This window comes from Thyridium curvatum (assembly GCF_004353045.1).
Source record: "Thyridium curvatum strain D216 chromosome Unknown NODE_120_length_81233_cov_73.040108, whole genome shotgun sequence".
Taxonomy (NCBI): domain Eukaryota; kingdom Fungi; phylum Ascomycota; class Sordariomycetes; order Thyridiales; family Thyridiaceae; genus Thyridium; species Thyridium curvatum.
The window spans coordinates 33,948-55,484 of record NW_022156875.1 but is presented as its reverse complement, the minus strand read 5'-3'; the positions used below and the strand labels follow the sequence as shown (position 1 = coordinate 55,484).

At 51.2% G+C, this 21,537-nt stretch overlaps 8 protein-coding genes across 8 annotated transcripts; 5 read left to right on the top strand and 3 right to left on the bottom strand.

Moving 5' to 3' along the window:
• Positions 1 to 497: 497 nt before the first annotated feature.
• E0L32_011828 (uncharacterized protein) lies at positions 498 to 2,335 on the bottom strand (the record flags this gene model as incomplete). The annotated part of the gene is made up of 4 exons (XM_031134600.1): positions 498 to 943; positions 1,020 to 1,574; positions 1,711 to 1,779; positions 1,855 to 2,335. 4 exons carry the CDS (start codon positions 2,333 to 2,335, stop codon positions 498 to 500), a joined length of 1,551 nt encoding a protein of 516 aa, XP_030999815.1.
• Positions 2,336 to 3,324: 989 nt separating this feature from the next.
• E0L32_011827 (uncharacterized protein) lies at positions 3,325 to 3,912 on the top strand (the record flags this gene model as incomplete). The annotated part of the gene is made up of 2 exons (XM_031134599.1): positions 3,325 to 3,688; positions 3,746 to 3,912. The coding sequence occupies 2 exons, from the start codon at positions 3,325 to 3,327 to the stop codon at positions 3,910 to 3,912; spliced, it is 531 nt and encodes a 176-aa protein (XP_030999814.1).
• Positions 3,913 to 5,709: 1,797 nt separating this feature from the next.
• On the top strand, positions 5,710 to 7,599 carry E0L32_011826 (uncharacterized protein; the record flags this gene model as incomplete). The annotated part of the gene is made up of 5 exons (XM_031134598.1): positions 5,710 to 5,751; positions 5,826 to 6,858; positions 6,925 to 7,004; positions 7,106 to 7,272; positions 7,443 to 7,599. 5 exons carry the CDS (start codon positions 5,710 to 5,712, stop codon positions 7,597 to 7,599), a joined length of 1,479 nt encoding a protein of 492 aa, XP_030999813.1.
• Positions 7,600 to 7,965: 366 nt separating this feature from the next.
• Positions 7,966 to 9,054, bottom strand: E0L32_011825 (uncharacterized protein; the record flags this gene model as incomplete). The annotated part of the gene is made up of 2 exons (XM_031134597.1): positions 7,966 to 8,497; positions 8,552 to 9,054. 2 exons carry the CDS (start codon positions 9,052 to 9,054, stop codon positions 7,966 to 7,968), a joined length of 1,035 nt encoding a protein of 344 aa, XP_030999812.1.
• A 1,643-nt stretch (positions 9,055 to 10,697) lies between these two features.
• Positions 10,698 to 13,100, top strand: E0L32_011824 (uncharacterized protein; the record flags this gene model as incomplete). The annotated part of the gene is made up of 2 exons (XM_031134596.1): positions 10,698 to 12,956; positions 13,035 to 13,100. The coding sequence occupies 2 exons, from the start codon at positions 10,698 to 10,700 to the stop codon at positions 13,098 to 13,100; spliced, it is 2,325 nt and encodes a 774-aa protein (XP_030999811.1).
• Positions 13,101 to 14,143: 1,043 nt separating this feature from the next.
• Positions 14,144 to 15,645, top strand: E0L32_011823 (uncharacterized protein; the record flags this gene model as incomplete). The annotated part of the gene is made up of 3 exons (XM_031134595.1): positions 14,144 to 14,314; positions 14,404 to 14,518; positions 14,588 to 15,645. 3 exons carry the CDS (start codon positions 14,144 to 14,146, stop codon positions 15,643 to 15,645), a joined length of 1,344 nt encoding a protein of 447 aa, XP_030999810.1.
• A 127-nt stretch (positions 15,646 to 15,772) lies between these two features.
• Positions 15,773 to 17,425, bottom strand: E0L32_011822 (uncharacterized protein; the record flags this gene model as incomplete). The annotated part of the gene is made up of 1 exon (XM_031134594.1): positions 15,773 to 17,425. One exon carries the CDS (start codon positions 17,423 to 17,425, stop codon positions 15,773 to 15,775), a length of 1,653 nt encoding a protein of 550 aa, XP_030999809.1.
• Positions 17,426 to 19,728: 2,303 nt separating this feature from the next.
• E0L32_011821 (uncharacterized protein) lies at positions 19,729 to 21,384 on the top strand (the record flags this gene model as incomplete). The annotated part of the gene is made up of 1 exon (XM_031134593.1): positions 19,729 to 21,384. One exon carries the CDS (start codon positions 19,729 to 19,731, stop codon positions 21,382 to 21,384), a length of 1,656 nt encoding a protein of 551 aa, XP_030999808.1.
• Between the last annotated feature and the right edge of the window lie 153 nt (positions 21,385 to 21,537).

Below are 21,537 nucleotides of genomic sequence, written 5' to 3'. Positions count from 1 at the left end.
GGAAGTATTGTACCCAAGTCCCTAGTTTAGTCTACTCTATTAATCACGCTGAGCACTGACTGGAGAGTCAATATCCACGAGCAAGCTCAGAACCGGCATGTGCTTTTTTCCACGGTTGACAAAGTCCGGGGTCGTAAGCTCCGAAGCCCAGGCCTTGGTCAAGGCGCTCCTGGACCACAGTTGTAATGGCTGCGGCAGTGTGCCCGTTGATTTTACGTCGGGCAGCAACGACTCTGCCCATGGTATCCTGACAGTGAACTATGTCTACTCCCATGACAGTTGCGATGGCATCTGCTGAGTATTAGAGACTTGACCAATGAATGGAAATGGGAGAAACTCTGATAGCCAGCAAAGGAAGAGAGGGGGGGCTCAACCAGGCTTTGCTAAGGGCAGTATTCATTACGTCCATTTAAAATGGCCTTCGCGTATCAGTGATCACAAATACTACCATTGCAGTGAGTCTCTAAGTATGGTGATAGGTAGTCCTGCTGTGGTTACTATCTAATGTTATCCAAGTCAATCTCGATCGCCTCTGGCGCCCTTCGTCGAAATCTCACCCTGGCAGTCTGATTCACATTCGCAGTGAAACCAATATTCTCGGGGCTTATATCAACGTTCTCCGTGTCTATTTTCCAGTCATAATTCACCAGCAAAAAAGACAATGCAATCTTCAGCTCGTTAGCTGCAAAGAATCTGCCCGGACAGGCATGGTTGCCGTGGCCAAATCCGAGACTTGCAGGCCCCGTGGAGACGAGATGGCTATGGCTGTTGCTGTCATCATCTCGCAGGTCAGCGAATCGGTGGATGTCATACTCAAGGGGATTCTCGTAGACAGATGGGTCGTGATGTAGGAGCGATGACACGGCAAGGCGACTGCCCTTGGGGATCGTGACGCCAGTGCAGGGAATGACGACATCCGCAAGGGCAATGCGCGGCATAGCGCCTAGAAGAGGAGCAGAGGTCAGCGAAACGGACTTGGCCAATCCGATAAGAAATTGGGTGGTCTCAGGGCCATTTACCAAACAACACAGGCCGCATCCTCTGCGCCTCCTTGATGGCGCTGTCCAGCAGCTTCATGTTGAATAAAGCAGGCTTACTCCACGCACCAGCGGCCTGCAAGACACTGGCCACCTCATCTCTCAGTTCCTGCACAAAGTCTGGTCTCTGAGCCAACCGTAACATAACCTCAGTGAGCAGGTCCGTTGTAGTTTGGATCGCCACGGCAGACAGCAGAAGCTGCGTCTTGCCGGCATCATACACTCTTCCACCAGCCTCGTCTTCAAACCAGTCCACCGAGTTCTCCTCGCCCTTTTCCGTCCCCCCGTTTTGTTCGCGTTGTTGCCGTCGCTTCTCAATCACAGCCCTTACTAGCTTCTCGGCATCTATAGCCTGTTGACGAACAAGTTTGGCCTGCGGAACAAGCCATGTAGCAGCAAAGCTGCGAAACCAGGTTGGATAGCGACGGAGTTTGTCGGATGCTTGGAAGCTGTCCAGCGCGAAGGACTTGGTTACATTGAGCCATGCTTTGTCGCGACAGAGCTCGGGGCCGAGGAAGACGCGCGAGGACATGCGGGCTATTAGATCAAGCATGTACGGGTAGGGATGCGCGAGGGTCCACCCTACGCCGACATCGAGATGGAATTAGTAAGGATGCCGAGGAAAAGTAGGGTCAATATAGTCGTAGCGAATGAGGATAAACTTTGAACTTACCTGATGACTGCCCAAGACTTAGTTTCACTGCTATACTCGCCTCTTCGGCTATGGGCTTGCACATTTGAGCTGAGATTTGTTAGCCTCGGAAGTTACTCAACTTTATGAAGCTCTGACGGCAAGATGAGAAGTTTTCATTCGTACCCAGGAATTTCGGCAGCTTATTCCTCGTCACCTTCAGCATCAATTCCCCCTGAATAGTGTCCACAGCATAAACATCGAACCCTTTCAGATGTGACTGCAGGTTTGTTGCCGCTACTGCCAAGAAGCTCAGGTTTGGCTCATTGCGGATCTCCTGCGCGAGGCTGGGTGGAAGAACAGTGACGACCCCGTCTGTAGTGATAACATTGTAGGGTTGGCCACCATACTCTGCGGCCCCTCTTCTCTGTACCTCCCATCCATTATCAAGGTAGTACTTGATGTTGTCCTGGGTAAATAAAGACAGCCATCCTTTTGGTGGGTTGATGACAGGGAAGTTAGCTGACTTTTGGCGGGTTTTTGAATACACCCACGCGAAACTGCTGCTCACAAGCAGAAGCCAGACAAGGCGACTTGCAAGGTAAGACGGCATAGCAGGTATTGCTGGAAGGAGACGCTCAGGCAGGAGCACAGAAGAATTAGCCATTGTAGGATGATGAGGCGAGCTTTGACAGCAAAACAACGAGTGGGCGGACGTGTTTGAGGTGAGGTCTGACAAAGTATCCTGATGATCTTGAGCGGTTGAATTTAAATTTGAGAATGTCAATAAAGTACACGCGTTCCCCTGCACAATTTATCTCTGTTCCTGCCTCTCGTTCAGAAGTTGGATATCTCTGACTGGTTTTGACTGGTGCCATGTAACGCGCTCTTATACATTATTCTTGCCCCGTCAAACAAAGAATGGCTAGTGCCACTACGATCGCCCGGATTTGCTATGTACCTACCGTCGTGAGCGGGGAAGAGCGGCGAGCAACACAGAAGAAGTCCCGGGAGGATCATGTTGCCTTCACGACCTGAAATTGACTCTCCAGACTTCCGCCCACTTTTCCACATACTAAAGCGGTACATCCCAAGGCCCGTTGATAGGGACGGGCCGTCATGCGGGGCGTCCTCCTGCCAAGACTCTTGGCATTTGCAGGCAATATGACCCAAACTTCGCCAATTGCTATGTTATGGTTGGTAGGTCGTGCCTCCTAATTGTGGAAAAGTGATGAGATGTAACCCGGGTTCGATGGATCGATGCTTTGGCCCCTTTCACCCTTAACGGTTCCGTAGCTGTGTTACAAATACATCTGTGTTTAAGCGAGATCACCCGTGCCAAGACGCAAAACAGTTGCATACGACATCGGCACTGGACCGAGGAATTCCAGATCGACTGGTTCCTTACGATGCCGTTCTACAGTGCATGGTCTTCAAAGAAGGTCTTGGTTTCAGGACGGAGTTGGCAGTTGCAACGCCCGGCTGTCGATCCGACTTACGAAAAGTCTGGACACCGGCTCAAGAAAAGCTGATTACATTCATCCTGTCACTAGCATATCAATTCTCTCCACGGGAGTATATTTACAATCGTTCAACCCAAATCACAAATCCTTGGCTTCAATGCCTGCTTGTAACTTTCTCATGATAACCGCCAACATGACGGACTCCCAGCCATCTTCCTCCGCACCCAATGCCTCCAAAAAACCAGAGATTGCGTACAAGTTACGCGATATCAAATATCATGAACTCCCCGCCATGGCACGGGTTATGTCGCTCGCCTTCTGGGACGACCAGCTATTTGGTGAAATGATCCACCCCGGCCGTGGGAGATATCCAAACGACTCGGACTTGTACTGGCTGCGTGACGCGAGGGTCAATTTCTGGAACCGTCGTTACAAGTTCCTCGCCGCGGTTGTACAGGATCCAGATGCCCCTGGCAAGGAGAAGGTTATCGGTATCGCACAGTGGGAGCGGCTTGGAACTGGCGCTCAGAAGCGAGATTTGGCACGTTACGATCCAAGTATGTTTTTGTACCTTTCTGCTCTTCATTCCCTTCTCAATTCATGCTATGGAACAGGTGTTCCATCCGTCGAGATCTCAAAACTTCCAAACTGGGACCCTTCGCAAGATGATAGATCTGTTGTACGCTACACAGTCACGCATACTAAAAAGAATCACTACAGGAAACCTCATGAAACCACTCATGTCAAAGGCAATGGCCCTACACGAGCTGCTCTGGCCTAACCGCGCAGTAGCGCCGGCTCACAGAGATATCATTGAACGGGCATACCCATTCTTCGACTCTGTTTGGAGCGGGGAGCGCGCAGAGTCATGGTATCTCTCCTTCCTTGCCGTTCATCCAGACTACCAAGGAATTGGTGTTGGGAAGGATCTTACGCTCTGGGGGGTTGACCGTGCAGACGAGGAGGGTGTCGTAGCTTCTTTGATAACAGTCCCGGGGACAGAGGACTTCTATCGCCGCTGTGGATTTGAGGAGACGTTTGGATGTGCGAGGAATGGGGAGGGAAATCCATTGATTAATTTGAAGGGGTTGGATATTGTGTGGAAGTGGCCGAGCCAACAGGTTAACAATGAGGCATAAGTTATGATGGATTTATGGCGGCGAAGATATAGCCCATCTGTTAAAAGCGAAAAGAATGACGTGAATCTTAAGAATATAACAGGAGAGGGGAAATTCAAACAGCGAATTCAATTCTTTGATCACTTGGCCATACATCGTGAGAGTGGAGGTTCTGTTCGAGGTAGCATTTACCGCCGTTGGAACAAGGCCTACAAGGACAGTCTACGCCCGAGCTCCGTCGCCGGGGGATATATGAGGTGCACGAGCATTCGAAAAGGAGGAAAGAATTAAAGCAATTATAATAGACTACAGGCCCAAAGAGCGGTGATGCCCGAGGGATCAATGAGAGAGGATGATGAGATCCTGACTTGGCGGTGACCAAAAACTAGTTAGATGGTCCAATTACTGGTCTCTGGTTGCACATTAGAATAGCTGAGATCCCCGGCCAGCGTTTTCTCTATCTTTGCCCTTCTCAAGCAGAGTTCACCGTATTTAGGATTCACATAGTCAGACTCTCAGTCAAATGCTTTGGAGAACACCAGGATCTGTCGACAATCGGGGGAAGCTCTCACCGACATCCGCTCCATTTCACGTACGGGTTTGGCACCCAAACGCTCGACCTAATGGCTCGCTCCTAGGTCAGTATTGCTAGAGGAGTCATTGGTGATCGTTATTCCAGAATCCTTGCGTAGCGCATTGATAACTCTCTTCCCGGGGTATTCTGCCGCGGGCTATCCAAGTAACGTCGGAACACGTCACGTGCACCTGTGACCCTCTTCAAGATCCATGTAGATACGGTATCAGTGGATCAAAAGCACTCCATGGAGGCCTTTCCTCCAGCACTTCAGGAGATAACACTCTCGCTCACAAAATAACTTTTCCCACTTTTACGCATTGCAGATCTATGTCAGGGTATCTGCAAGAGGAAGTCAGAATCACAGGACATTTTCTATCCTTTCCCCGGCACGGGGAAGCAGCGGAAAGCGCCTTGCATTCTTTTCCCGGGCCGGGGAAGTGACGGAAAATATCCTGGGGTGAGTCAAGGATAGATCTTGGCGAGGTAACATGGCAGATTAGCGTAGATCGTTTCATATCAGTTATCATTATGTATGATCCGAAACTTACCAATGGAACCTTTTCCTGGACCCTAGGGATGTACTTCTGTCACCTGGAAGGTCACGTATATCAATGCTCAGTGCACCTGTAGAAGGAAGTCTTCAACCCCCGGGATTTTCCGTCGTTTCCCCGGCTCTCAAATCGCACTACAAACTTGCCATTTCTGAAAGGCAGTGGGGACAGAGAGTAGCGCTGGCTTATTCTTGACGTCTGGCATTGAAACATAGACGTTTTATAAGGATCTTGATTGCTGGTCTAGACACTTCGAGGGTGTGGTTCTTGGATTTCGCAAGGCTCCCAACAGCTCTTCCGAACGCAACCTATCGCCAAACTCAGATCAGATCATGATTCCAACATACGAAACCGCAGCAGCGCTCGGTCTTGCGGTCAGTTGAAATTCGCATCACTGCTCACCTATTTTGGCCCTGGCTTGAAACTGACAACCACGATTCCCTGGTAGACGATTGTATGCCTGACCGTTCGGGGCGTCTACCTCGCCTTCTTGCACCCTTTGGCGAAGATACCAGGTCCTAAGCTGTATGCGCTCACGGACTGGATCTACCTCTGCTACGTTGCTTTTGGAATCTGGCCGTACAAACTGAAGAAGCTCCATGAGAAATACGGCTCAACTGTACGATTCTCTCCAAATGAAATTTCAACTATCCACCCTGAGGCCTGGAAGCAGGTGTATGGCCATAAGAAGGAAACAAGCCAGCAATTTCTCAAAGATCCAGACTTCTATGATGCCTCTGCCACGCCGGTGAAAGACATCATTCACGCTGATAATGATGGCCACAAGAGGATGCGCAGGGTTATGGCCCACGCGTTCTCAGAAAAAGCACTACGCGGACAATCAGACATCCTCAATCACCATGTCAACCACTTTATCTCGGGAATAGCAGAGAGGATGGGTCAAGGGCCTGTCGACATTACACTGTGGTACACCTTCGCCACGTACGACGTGGTCGGAGATCTCGCATTTGGACAGTCCTTCGGATGTCTCGAAAAGGGAGTCTTCGATCCAGCTGTCGCTTCGGTTCAAAACAGCATCAAGTTCGGAACCGTCGGGCAGATCGTCATCCGTCACCCATGGGTTGCTCCATTCTTCAACCTCTTCGTACCCCGACATATAGTGCATGACTTCGAGTACAATATCCAACGCGGCGAGCAGATAGTCAAAGACCGAATCGACGGCATTGTTAAAGGTCCCGAGCATCAAGACCTGTTGGATCTGGTGTTGCGACACAACGACGAGAAAGGGCTCTCGAGGGACGAGATCGCCACCAACGCAACCACACTCATTATCGCTGGTAGTGATACTACAGGCTCGATCCTGGCTGGCACTACGTACAACATACTCATGAATCGAGAGAAATACGACCGCTTGGTCGGCGAGATCCGAGAACGGTTCGCAAGTGAAGAGGAGATCAACATTGGAACTGTCAATGATCTGCCGTATCTCCTTGCAGTGTTTGATGAATCCTTCCGCTTGTGTACGTTTACTGGTCCGCACTGACAGCGAATGACGCTGACAAGACTAACGAATTTGCTTGTTCTAGATCCTCCTGTGCCAGTTGGATTGCCCCGAGTCACGCCCCCAGGTGGTTGTTTCATTGATGGTTATTTTCTACCCGAGAATGTGAGTCCATGTTTCAACACGCAGAAAGCGCAGAAATTCCACAACTCATGTTTGAGTGAGGATAAGGATACTGCATGCTAACTGTTTGCGAGCAACTCCAGTCCAAGGTCTCGATTCCCCATTTGACAGCCTATCATTTCCCTGGGTTTTGGACAGACCCCGAGAAATTCATCCCAGAACGATGGCTTGGTGATGCACGCTATGCCGACGATAGGAGAGATATATTGCATCCGTTCTCTACAGGGCCCAGGAATTGCATCGGCAAGAAGTGAGTGCCTATACGACTGCCCTCTTTAATTCTTCTGTGTGGCCACATCGCTGCTACATATGTCCTTTAGGTTCGGTGTCTGCCCATCCTCCTTGCTTGACTCCATACCCGATTTAAGAATCTCATGAAGTCATTCTCGATTGTGGAAACATGAACTGATGAATCAGTAGCCTTGCGTATGCCGAGATGCGCCTTATTATGACACGTCTACTCTGGCGATTTGACCTCCATATCCGACCTGAAAGCCAAGGCTGGCATGACCAGCGTATATACTTCGCCTGGGAGAAGGGGCCTCTTATGGTCGATGTGACTGCCGTCAAGAGATAAGCTTCAATAACACATCAACATGGCCTGAGTTACCCTTACTGGATTAGCGAATGCATATGGATTCCGTTTCAAAGCAAGCATGATGTTATGCGAAGGCTGAGGAGAGACTGTGTGATGGCAGTCCATAAGTAGAATGAGGTGCTATTGCAACCATCACAACCGATCTGTAGATTTTCTCTACGAAGTAGACACGATCAAACCGCCTCATCTCATTTCTTGTGTTCAACAAAGAGCTCGGACAGTAGCGGTCTCTTATATGATGCCCTAATTAACCTTCCATTACCGCGTGTTTATCCATGCGGAGGAGCTTTGGTCTTGTGTTTGAGTAACATGACTCCCTAGAGATGAAGGGTGATCCACTGCCTTCTACGCAATGTCGAGCATGAACAATGAGACTACCAGACCAGAGGCAACAAGCCCCTTCCGCGCCATTACAGACACACCACTGTTCTTTGACGATGTTGTCTGGGACGCTTGGCCGCCTGACGCAGATGATTGAACCGTCGGGCCAGCACCTGAGTCTGAGCCGCCTGTCGTCTTCGAACCCGATCTACCGCCACTCCCAGCACTAGCTGCTGTCACGGTGTAGACTGACTTGTTGGCCAGGTCGGTGTACGTAAAGACAGTTCCGCTGGCGGGTGCGGTCACCGTGCCGGCCCCGTTGGTCAAGCTGTTGGTGCCCTTGGCGGGAATATCGTTCGGTCCGAGGTACTTGTCTCCTGGGACGGAGGAAAAGCCGAGATCGCTGACGCAGTTGTACTTCGACAACAGGGATGCACACTCGTTGAAGTTCATATTGTACAGCTTCTCTTGGTTTTCGACAATAGTGAGACCGACAAGATCTTGGTTCGTTGTGGGACATGTGCCGTAGATACTGAGCGGAAGCAAAAGAATTGCACTGTTAGTCCTTGATCACCACTCCAGGACTGCTCAAATGGAAACAAAGACTTACGTAGAGAGCGTCTCGCTGACCATGCAGCACTTGCAAGCCTCCATGGTGGTGAAGGCGTTGCTTCCGGCACCGGCCTTGGATATGCAGGTGTTGGACTTGTCGATGGCATCGATGAAGGCATTGTAAATCTTGCCGACATTACATGAGCAGCTATCCTGGACATTGTCCGGGATAGGGAAATAAGGCAAGGGGGTCTTTGCGATGGGGCACTGCTTGAGATATTCAACGAGGTACTCCTGGTACTCGCACTCCCAGACTCGGTTCCAGCAGTGCGTCACATAGCAGTTGTAGTTGGCCTGGTACTGGGCGCAGCCGCAGGCGATGGTCTCGGTCTGGCTACGGTCGCTATCAGCCTTGCTGATGCACGCCGAGGCCATGTCACTGGCGGCCTTGGCGCACTGCTCGAATCCCAGGGTATCGACGCAGCCGTTGCTGGTCAGCGTGATCGCGGCCTCGGCTAGGCTCAAGCCCGCGAGTAGGACGAGAGGTAGTGACATTTGCATCTTTGAGTGATAGTGAAGTAGAAGCTCTCTTGGCAAAGCGGGCTTGGCGATCAGTGGTTGATTCTAGGGCAAAATAGGACAGCCAAGCATCACCGGGCCTTGGCACCCTTTTAAAACAGCTTTGACTGTATTTCCCCCAGCACGAACTCCTTTCCTTTTTCTCATTTGCGGCGCCATTCCGCCTACGCTACACTCAAAAACGATAAGAAGCATAAAGTCGCGCTTTCAGCTGAACAGAAATGAATCCGCAATTTTGCCTAACATCCCGGCGCAACCCCACAATGAAGCAGCTAAAACGATAACAACGAGGCATAAACAAGATGTGGCTGTATTGATGAGACCGATGGAATTCCACGCAGGTGTGCGAATGACGGAAATCCCTTGGAAAACCTGGGCCGAATCACGTCCTTTGGCCGAGAAGGATTTTGGTCTATGTTGCTGAGGATAGACTGTGCTCTTGCTACCAGCCAGAGGTCAAACACTTCGACACAGGTTCGGCACATCAAGTACCTAGTTTGTGAGTGTTGGGTGGAGCTCTCCAGATGGACTTTTAACGTTCGTGCGTGACACCGCGACGCCGCGCCGCCCACTAAGCCGAATCAGGGCAACGGAAATATCGAGAGCACGGATTCGCTTGGAGAGCAGACAGTCTCCGTAGGGAAGTGTTCTTCGAGCATCAGGGAGGCTATAATCTTTGCTTAATTAACAGAAAATTAGCACAAATCTGAATACCTACCTCCATTCCCACTAAGTTTTAGGCGTGTCAGAGGTAATAGCAATGGCGTTGATATACAGCGATACATCACATTCCGTACGACCACCTCGCGCTTTGTTGGCTGATCAACGCCCATGTTGGGGTCTGAGGATCAGCGACGTGAAGCCTCATCAAGACATGCAAATCTCGCACCCATCATCAACCACCTAGGGTAATGACTAAGAATCAGCAGTCCAGCATAGGTTAACAGCAGAGAGACAAGAGAAGTGGCATACTGAGGACAATGTGTAGGCCTTGAATGTTTAGGTAGACCCAGCCTCAAGCCCTACAGTCTCCTGAGGCTATGTCCAAGAGCTGTGTGTACACATGCGGTCGCCGTAAGTGGTCGTGTCATTGGGTCCACTGTTCTATTTGGACTCGACTAGTCTACTTGCTGAAAGTAAGGATCAACAAGTAACGCTCTCTTAGCGAGGCTTAGTAGTAAATATCATCAAACTATTTGGATACAGGCATAAACAAGATAACATACACAAAGAAGTCTGCGACACTCGATTAATATATAGATATATATATATATTCAGATGATGTTTCCGAAGAACTTCGTGCATGCCTTTTCTAGTGTAGAAGTTGATATAACCTCTATTTTTGTAGGGAAGGACTCTGAGTTCACGTGCTTTGCAAAGTCAAGGGTTTTCGTATAGTGGAGGAATAGCTGACATCAGACTCTAGAAACGTTACTTATTAGTGTTGCCAGGATTTTACCCCACCGGGCTCATCTCGGCTAATCAAATACATCACGAGCTTCGCGAGCTTGCCATGTCCTGCCGTTATTGCATACAGCAACCGGGTTCTGCCGATTGTATGTGGTCACTAAAACAATCGCATCAATCGTCTTGGCTGTGGTGTATCAATTCCTCGACAAAACGAGATGGACGCCCCCCCGCCGTTGCCACCACGATCACCACGCCCGCCATTGCCAGAACCATCGGCCTCCTCCTTCATCTACACCCCCTTTCGCCAGGCCGGGGAGATTCGTCTTTTGATTATTCACCCGGCTACCGCGCTGGATGCGCCTCTGGTCTGCTCACTGGAGCACACGTCTCTCGCCACGCCGCCCCGATATGAGGCCGTTTCGTACTGTTGGGGCACGAAGGGTACCGGTGGATTTGTCTTCCTGAACGGTCGCTCGTTTGGTATATACGAAAACGCCGAAGTCGCGCTACGGCGGCTGCGGCTTTCATCCAAGACGCGTCGGGTGTGGATGGACGCTCTATGCATCAACCAGGATGACGTTGCTGAGAAGAACGTGCAGATTCCGGTAATGCATCGGATCTACGAGCAGGCAGATCGCGTCCTCGTCTGGCTTGGCGAGACCAAGGACAACATGCTGGCGACCATTCTTTCGACCCACAAGCTGGATCGTAGCGATTACATGAACGACTTTATCTTCTGCAGTAGGGTGTGGTTCAGGGACGGCGCCGCTCACCAACTGCTCCCAAACCTTCGGGTTAACTTCCACAATTCGTACTTGGTCGAGGAGATGAAGTCTGGCGAAGTTAGAGAGCTGCTAAGCCGTCCCTGGTGGACACGTGTGTGGATCTTACAAGAAGTCGTCGTCGCTAAGGAGGTGGTCTTTCTCTGCGGATCCGAGTTGTTCGAATGGGACATGATGCGCAAGTTGATCAATGCGTCGGCGGCAGATTGCTCTCTAGGAGAGACGTACAATTTGCTCCGGTGTCCAGAGGAACCGGAACTCCACGCACGTTTCCACGTCATTGACCAGCTGCGAAAAGTTAGATGTCAAGACTCCGAGCAGATTCAGCCGACCGAAGTACTATTCAACTGTAGGGGCCTCCTTTGCACGGATCATCGAGATCGAATCTTCGCTTTCCTCGGGCTGCTTCCGGACAGGATCAGATCGCTGACTGTGCCCGACTATGGCGCTCCGCCAGCACAGACTTACATCAAGTTTGCACGAAAACTGATTAGCGGGACTACATCACTTGATGTCTTGAATTGCGTACGCGAGTGGAGAGGTGTGGCCTTACAAACAACGCCCACCTTTGCGTATAACTGTTTCGACCAGGCGAAATATCACGATATTGACGCTTTGATCCAGCGGGAGGCAAAGTCCAAGCCCAGTCACGGCTGGGCACCGCTCCCCACCGGCTGGGAGCGCGTCTCACAGGGAGAGTCGTGCTACTTTTATGACCATAACTCTGGCAATAAGTCGGATTTCAGCCCGCTCAAGACCCTTTCGCCTCGAGAAGCTCACCACCCAACTGAATTTCGCATCTGTCCAGAGGGATGGACCAAAACCTGGGATAACCTAGGACGAACGGTGCTCCGGTACGATCCAGACGTGCAGGCTCAGCAGCAACGGGAATCACTTTCGGACCTACTCTCCCGACTTGGCCTGGCGAATCTGCCATCTTGGGTCCCCAATTGGGCCTCCAGGACAGATCGTGACCCGAGTCTTCTGCTTTCCTGGGAGCAGGGAGGCTGTCGTTATGATGCCTGCGCGAGTACGCCTGCACAGATCCACACATTTGGCGACACGCACACGCTAGGCCTGGAGGGGTTTCTCTTTGACGAGGTGGCGGTGATGGCGGAAGCATATCACCCCGAGACCAACCTGGTCCCCTTGTGGCGTAGAGAAGGCGACGTCCGTGAAATGTGGGTGACTATGGGTACAGCTACGGTGCCCGACTGTCCATATCAGAGGCTGGCGGGTGGCCGGCTCGAGGCTGTCCTCCGGACACACATAGCCGACTACGTGGGTCAAGAGGCTGCCACTGAGCCATACCTATCCCTAGTCAAGGACTGGTTCTGCGCAAAGCAATGGTTCTACGAAGGGCACGATACGTCGTACATGGCCAACATGCGCACCCGGTCCGCATGGTCGATTCTAGGTAAGTCCGCCAAGCAGCAATTCCGAACTGGGATGAAAGCGGGGCACTCGGACCCGGATATGGATTGGGATGTGGAATTCCGCTTGTGTGCGCAGCGCATCCATCGATCGACGGCGCATCGGGCCATGTTTGTGACACGCAAGGGATACGTTGGTCTCGCGCCGTGGAATGCACGAACAGGAGACTGGGTCTGTGTGTTAAACGGCGGCAAGACACCGTTCTTGCTACGACCTTCACCTGGGACAAGATATGTCTCGCTTGTTGGCGATGCATATGTATATGGGATTATGGCTGGTGAAGGGATCAGCTTGGGCGTTCCAGCACAGATATTTTATTTAAGGTAAATTAATTAGGAGACGGTTCGTCTCTGGCTCGACTATGCTGCGCGAAAGAGCTGGGCTCTCCAGGCCATCTTCTAAATCTTTCTGGGTGAGCACTTTTCGATATACGGAACTCCAAGTTGCTTGATGAGGAGTCGCAGTGGGACATTTTAGGCCAGGAGGATGAGCAGGCTATGGAGCCCTTTGTGAAGCGAAGAAACACAAAAGTCTCAAGAACGCGTCGCGGTAGGAACCCAATACGGCACAAAAAAAACCGCTTGTTAGATTATTGTTTGAGCTGCTGATCCTATTGCACGTAGCACTTGAGACACACAAACACTGTATGGGCTATTGACGAATTCATAGTGGGTGCCGCAGGGCGCTGCCCTGATGCGACGAAAGATAGTACGACAACAGACCCCAGGAATGCCGCCTGGATCACTGAGACATCCAGTATTGTAGGTATGTACTTTGTGGTTGATGTCCTAACTAACCACGCCCTCATCCGTCCCAACATATGCGCGTGGCCTGGTCTGTTTGACGTCTGAAGACTTGCTGTCGTCATTTGTCTTGAGCGGCCCACCGGATCTGGACGTGTAGGGGTGGGTCGCCCGTTGGACTGGCAACAGGGAACGGGCCCGGGCCGTTGTGGCGGCTGTGGCATCAGTTGAAACATGAACGTTGAACGGTGACAATGGGTGGGATCAAAGGAGAGACCCACGCGGGCTATTTGTAGTTTATCTGCCTCACCTCAGAACAGCGCTTATTACGAGAGAATACGCCCAAAATCATGCGCTATTGCATTGTTGGGCTTTTGTCTACAAGTAGTTATCCCTTGAAATCTCCACTGGCTCCTCCAATTTTGAGGCAGTGCTCAGCCTCAGCTGCCGAGCAAGCCGAGCGAGGGAATACGAAGAGATGCCACTGATTTAGTGGGGATACACTCGTATCGGCCACGCACATGGTGCGCTTCAGCCCTCGCTTGCCTCGTAATGCGGGAGGCGGGAGGCGGACGTTTTGCATCTTTTTTTATCCTCCTCTTCTGACTGTATTCTTCGCTGGAGCTCCTATATCCCCGGTTGCATTCCAGTCCGTTTCTCTTCGTTCGTTGAGCATTTCCTTCCTTCGCTTTGATTCCAATTATGTTTGTTCAGCATCTCGGATTACTCGCTGCGTTATTTGCTGTCGCGCAAGCTAAAGTGCAGTATTTGGTTGGTCCACCTTTTCTCAGGGGTTCGGGTAAGACATGCCCAGCTGACCTCAAACCACAGGGCATAGCGATCGCGGGCATTGATTTTGGGTGTGATATCGATGTAGGTTGGCAGCATCACTTGTCCATTGCGACGTCAACTTGGAAGGTTCCCATCGAACTTGCTCTGATCTGTCAATTCTGGTCTTCTAGGGCACATGTCCTGTGAACTCGGGGTCTTTCCCCCTGAGTGGATACGGTGGATCCGATGGCGAGGGACAAATGAAGCACTTTGTCACGGACAACGGGCTGAACATGTTCCGTCTCCGTAAGTGACGCAGAAGCAGACGCGGCCCAGTTTCGATGAACCTCTTGGCCTTGCTGACCGGCCAGATAGCTGTATCTTGGCAATACCTTTTGCATGGGAAGTCACCGGGTGATAAGTTTGATCAAGACGCGTTCGCTCGCTATGACAAGTTGATGCAGGCTTGCCTCAACACTGGCGCGTATTGCATGATTGATATGCACAACTTTGCGCGCTTCGATGGCGGGATTATTGGGCAGGGCGGACCGACGAATGATCAGTTTGGCGATCTCTGGTCGCAGTTGGCTACCGCTTACGCCAGCGACAAGAAAGTCGTGTTCGGCCTGATGAACGAGCCGCACGATCTCGATATCAAGCTCTGGAGCGACACTTGCCAGGCGGCGGTGACAGCTATTCGCAAAGCCGGCGCCGACAAGCAGATGATCCTTTTGCCAGGAACAAATTTCGACAGCGCCGCGACGCTCGTGTCAACGGGTAGCGCTGAAGCACTGCTCAAGATCACAAACCCGGACGGCTCCAACGATGGCTTGCTTTTAGACATTCACAAGTATCTGGACGAGAACAATTCGGGCCAGCACGCCCAGTGCACAACGAACAATACCGAAGCCTTCACCGAGTTGGCGGCCTACCTAAGGAAGCAGAAGCGCATAGGCATGGTTAGCGAGACGGGTGCGTCAAGTGACTCCAGCTGCATGACTGCGTTTTGCGCCCAAAACAAGGTCATCAACGACAACTCCGACGTATACGTAGGTCTTGTTGCCTGGGCCGCCGGCAGTTTTGGGGCTTCGTATGTTCTCAGTCTGACTCCTACCCGCCAAGGCGACCGCTGGGTCAACAACGAACTATTCTCCAAATGCGTTCTTGCACCATGGGAAAACTCCGAAGGCGGCACTTCCTCCTCAAGTACAACGGCAACAGCTACAAGGTCAGCGACTAAACCCGATTCCTCGAGCACAGCGACTGTGAGCAGCGCTACGAGAACGCCTACAGATAATGTAGGGCAAGGTGTTGCTACGGATTCGAAAGACGCACCGTCTTCAGCAACGTTCTTGAAGCCATTGACAGTACAAGCAACCCTTAGTCAGGTCGCTTGTCTTCTTTTGGGCGGCTTGATACATCTATTGTCATAGTAGACTTCTATTAATCTATAAAGTGTAACATAATTTGGATAGGAGATATGTCTAATTTAATACAAGAGAGAAAGTAATACCATAAGTGGCACACTGAATTTCGCAGCTGACGTCGAAATGTATCTTCCTACCCTCCGACAGCAATGGTTTTTCCAAACAGCCTTTCTCGTTTCATCAGCAATGCTGCAATCAGAAGAATGCCACCAGAGACCGGTAACAGGACAAACGTCATCTGCATAGCTTCAGTAACAGCCCTGACTGCCCTTTCGCGAGCCTCTCCCTTAAGTTTTGTAAATAGGGAGCTTTGCGCGCCCGCGACTGCGCTCTGAATCTCTGCATGTGAGAAACCAAGCCCGGACAATGCCATTGACAGCTTCTTCTCGGCTGTAGACTGGTAGATCTGGCCTGCGACCGCGAGAGCAATGACCTGTCCACCAATCTGAGAGATGTTTTGCATGCTCAGGGCAGCTCCCACATCCGCCGGTTTGGCTGTCAGGGAGGCGATGGGGAATCCTATTAACATTGTTAGGCCAGCACCAAGGCCAATTACCACTGTCAATCCATATATCGTGCCCGTGGACGAGTCCGGATGGAGATATACAACCAGCAAACCACCTGCAACAACGATGAGGACCCCAGACAGGACGTAGATAACCATATACATCTTTATAAGATGGAGCAGGGAGCCTGCAGCGAGGTTCGTCGATATCGCGATGATAACAAAAGGAAGGAGGCGTACAGCAGCCATGAGCGCATGATCATCATTGACGAATTGGAAATAGATCGGAATGTAGTAAATGGCCACGAATAAAACGGTAATGCTGGCCGCGGTCACAATATAGAGCAAGACCTGCGTACGGTCTCGGAGAAGATGGCCTGGGAACGCCCGACGAGTAGGAGAGGTGAAGACCGAGAAGTACTGTTGTAAAACGTAGAGGAGCAAGACCACTCCGAAGACTGCGAATGTTGATATGGTCCGGCCGTCGTTCCATGGCCACTGGCTACCTGCCATAGTGAATGCCAAAAGGAAAGTCGTCCACACGCCGGCACCCAGGAGAAATCCAACCAAATCAACTTTGCTAAGACGGGAGAAAATAGAAGAAGTCGTGTCGGCAGGGTGGAGTGGTGGAAGATACATGATCTGCGATGGGATAACCACGGCGCCGATGACCAGGTTGATGTAAAAGGCCCAGCGCCAGGTTGCCGAGGACACGGAGAAGGCACCTCCGATAACCGGGCCCAGTACAGCGCCGGATCCCCAGGTGATGCCGATGAGCGACATGTAGAAGCCCCGCTCCTTCTCGGTGGTCATTGCAGACAGATAACGCAAGACACCCGTGAAGATTCCACTGCCACCGGCTCCAGCGACGACACGGCCGATGATTAACACGCTCATGGAGGGCGCAGCACCACACAGAGTCGAGCCTACTTCAAAGAGAACCACAGCTGATAGAAAGACCCATTTTGCGCTCAACGCCCAGTACAGGTCTCCAAGAAGTAGTATGACGCAGACAGAGCCCAGAGGGAACCCTGCTCCAACCCAGGCAAGCTGCTCAACATGGCCAAAGGCGATGGTAACCGGCCCTTGAACATCCGCAGCAATTGTGGTATCTAGGCCGTAAAGAAAGGTAGCCACATACAATCCAGCGCAGGCTAAAAACCAGCGAAAGCCATACAAATCTCTTGTGTCGGCTTCCGCTTCCTCAACCGAATTGCCGTCGCTGGTGGGTGTCGACGATGGAGCTGGGACATCCGTCTTCTCCCGTTTGAAGATCGACATATCCTGAGATACCCTTGGACTTGTTCTGAAAGTTTGGAAGCTGAATAATAAGATTTGTAGGGTGGATGACTTTTGCTGTTGGAGGATGAGGAAGTGGGTGGCCCAAGATTTACAAATTCATGTACTTGCAAGAAGAAGCGTCCGGCACACTTTGTACTCGAGCGAGACAACGAGAAGGCCGTCGAATTTTTTATCATCTCTACACTTGCGGGATTTGTTGAATAAAAAGTCCCCTATATCCCATCACCTACCGGGATTTGATCACGTCAATGCTTCGTCTGCCTGCACAGAAATCTTTTGATTCAGATTAACTCTGCAGCCGAGACATGTCGGAGCCAGGCAGGACAGCCGTCGACGGCTTTGTCAGCCATTGAGTGATGGAACCGTGGGGCTCCAACTTAATATTTGTCAATAGGGAAGCACGCTTGCTCATTTATGGGTTGACTTCGAGAATGCTCCGTTGTCAACCGGGCCATTTCGAACCTATATCCACTTCTTCCACGGAATTAACTCTATGGGTTTCACATGGAATCATCCCGATCGCAACTTCGGTGCATGGACTCAGCTACAGCCGCCAACCCCTTGCTGCATATTCAAGCTGCTTCTCGAGACGCACCTCCAAGTTAGATTGCTCAAAGAAGGGAGGCAGTCCCAGCCTATAAATTCAAGTAAACCGTACACCTATATCTCGATTCCGCACATGCCTTGCGATCATTGCTATCGAAGATTAAATGCGATGGTCAATCCTTGCGCTGCTTGTCTTGTGTGATGCACGATTCCGCTTGTACGTATATCGCCGTCAGCCGGAAAACCCGATCGCGGAAACAAACATCTGCGGATAAGTAGGCCTGCATGACGAGCTAGAGTCGGAATTACAAAGAGTTGTCGAACTCGTCATTACCGTTAAGTACCAGCAGGAAGCACAAGGTCTCTTACTGCGATACTCCTAAGATGTCTTTGAGCCAACAAAGCAAATCATAGATCTCCAAAACTCAATGCCTCCCGTCCAGGGCCACAAGAAGCTTGAACTGCCTCCAATGGACCATTTCCTATGTCTGTCCCATAGCTACCTTGGACCTCTCAAACTCTTTGCTCCCACTCTTCTATGCAAAGAAATTACTGGATAGGGTCAGGGTATGGGTACGATAGTGATACCAACCGATGACCCACGAGCCGGCCGGAGTTGTCTTCTCAACATATCCAAAGTCGACGATGAAATATTTCCGTGCTCAGATTCAGTAGTTGACCCGATTCATGATATACTGTACGATTACGTCTGCTCGCTGGCGGTCCGAAGTGACAATACTGAGCAGAGAGACGCTAACCTCTCGCGAAGATATCAAATACTTGGTTTGAGTGGGACGCTCGCGTACGACTCGCGTTCATTCAGCGACAGGTTGCCAAGTCAACGTGCTCAGGCTCTCGTGGTATTTCACCATTCTGTACTCCGCTCGTTCATCATGCCGATCTGGAATCTGGGCTTCAAATGCACTAGATTCCTACCACTCTTCTGATTAGGTTTCTCGGACTCAGGACTAGGGAACGAAGCTGGCTGCGGGACAACGGATGCCACAAGCACCAGTATCGCATGGGTGGCAGGCTTTGGTCAACAAAGTCAGTGGACTCGAACTACTTTCTGGCAGGTTCGCACGGATATGTCCCAGAATAGATTCTTTTATCAGTATGACTCCTCAACTGATATTTCGTGGCTCAGTGTAGCACGCTAAATCAATATCATCAAGTATCAGCAAGTGCATCTATCAGGATTAATATGCCTGACCATCAATAACATGCTTAGGGCACACCTCAAGTCATCTGGGTCCTGTCTGGAAGGATCGGTGTCTGATCTGCTTTTGGTGCAGGATATTGTGTGACAACCCTAATAAGAGCAGGATTTGGAATGGCGCCCACTGTTAGGCAGGACAAGTCCATTCTTCGTTCCTAAGCTCAAAGGGTTGACTTGATACACAATGCTCTCCCCCAGCTACGTCATGGTGGAGTTTGGCCTTGAATTCGGTTGTTTGTTTCCGATTAGTGTGACCCTCAATCAGGGGTTGTGCGGAGACAGTGCGGAGTTGCCAGGGGAGAACTGCAACTTCAACAGCGGATATGGGCCTTTGTGCGGACTAGTTGCTTTAGTCGAGCCCTCGTGACAAACGGCAAGTCTTGGTGGGTTGGACTGCATCGGCAGATGTCGAGAAAATACGGTGAGCACTACATAAAGCAACAGCTCAACCTTGGATGGCTCCTTGAAAAGGACGAAGCACTAACGGAGCCAGGCTTCGATCCCTTCAACAGTCAAAATGAGATTGGCACGCCTATTGGTCAACTTGTCGGGCGTTTTGGTAGCCCAGAGCACAGCTACTTTCAACTCTGATGCCGCCTTCTTTGCAGCTCGATCAGATAAGCCCAAGTCCGCCTGCAGCATCTGCGCCTTCAGGGGCCTGCTACCGAAAAATGCGTCCGTGGTCTCTGCCATCCAGGTCGAGGCTGGAGGGAGCTATGGAGAGGGCCCTGCCAATGTTGCTTATCCTATTAACGCCACTGAACTCCCGGAACTTTGCGCGGTCACGATCAGTGTCAGGAGTTCCAAAACGACATTCTACAGGTTTGGCATGTTCTTGCCAGTAGACTGGAATGAACGCTTCCTGGCGGTTGGCAATGGCGGCCTTGCCGGTGGCATCAACTGGGCAGACATGGGATATGGTACCCGCTACGGCCACGCAGTGATTTCCACAGACACAGGCCATAACTCTACGGCATGGGATGTAACATGGGCCTTCCGATCGGAGGATAAGCGTAAGGATTGGGGATACAGGGCCATGGAAGGTTCAGTCAAACTTGGAAAGCAACTAGTTGAAGCCTACTACCAGAAAAAGATCCAATTTTCATATTATAGCGGAACATCGACCGGCGGCCGACAGGGTTTGAAAGAGATACAGCTACATGCGGATAGCTTCGATGGTGCTCTCCTCGGTGCTCCAGCCTGGTGGGTGAGCCATTTGTCGTCTTCAGGCAGCTACTGGAAAAGTATCAATCTGCCCCTGGGGGCGCCTCATAGCATCCCGGTCTCATCCTTGAAGACCATCGCGGACGAAGTCATGAGACAGTGCGATGAGGTGGACGGCGTCAAGGACGGCATCATCTCGGATACCAATGGCTGCAAGTTTGACGTCAACGCCCTCGCGTGCGATAAGTCATGCGCCAATACGAATGCAAATGCATCTGCATGCTTAGTCCCGGCCCAGATCGACACTCTCAAAACCATTTATAGCAATTACTCAATTAACGGCAGCTTGATTTATCCCGGAATGGAGCTTTCCTCAGAGCTGATGTGGCCAAGTTCGGTTGTGTCGGACCAACCCCCGGTTAATGGGTATATCAACTACTTCCTCCTAGACGATCCAGATTGGATATGGGAGCAATACAATGATAGCCTCGTCGCCATGGCTATCGAACGAGATCCTGGGAACTCTACGCCAGACGACTATGCGGCGATGGGCGAATTTGCCAAGCGAGGTGGCAAGATGATCATGTTCCATGGCTGGGCAGACGGATTGATAGTGCCGAAATCGTCACTGCTATTACGGGAGTTTATTGCCAATGCGACAGCCGACGAGTCTGAGCTCGACAACTGGTTCCGTCTTTTTATGGCACCGGGCATGCAGCACTCGAGGGGTACTGCTGTTGGGGCGCCGTGGTATATTGCCGGGGCTGGTCAGACAAGGGGCCGGCCTGGCCCCCGCGAGCTAGACAACCCCAAGCACAATGGCTTGCTGGCGCTGATGGACTGGGTGGAAAAGGGTACTTCAGTCGACCAAATCATTGCAACTTCTTTCAAGAACGATTCAGATCCGGCTGCCGGGTTTCTACGCCAACGGCCGTGGTGTGTCTACCCTAAGAAACAGCTGTTCAAGGGTGGTGATGAAAAGAAAGCCGAGAACTGGGAGTGCACCTAAGATCGGCCACAGCAGCAGGAGGGCGGATAGGCGTAGTGCAAATGACAACGGACGGGATTATCGCCTGTCAATGGCAGCTTAACATTGTTGGTTTGGTTGCAACTATAGATATCTAGGTACTAACCGTCTCAATGCACGTACGAGAATTGCAAG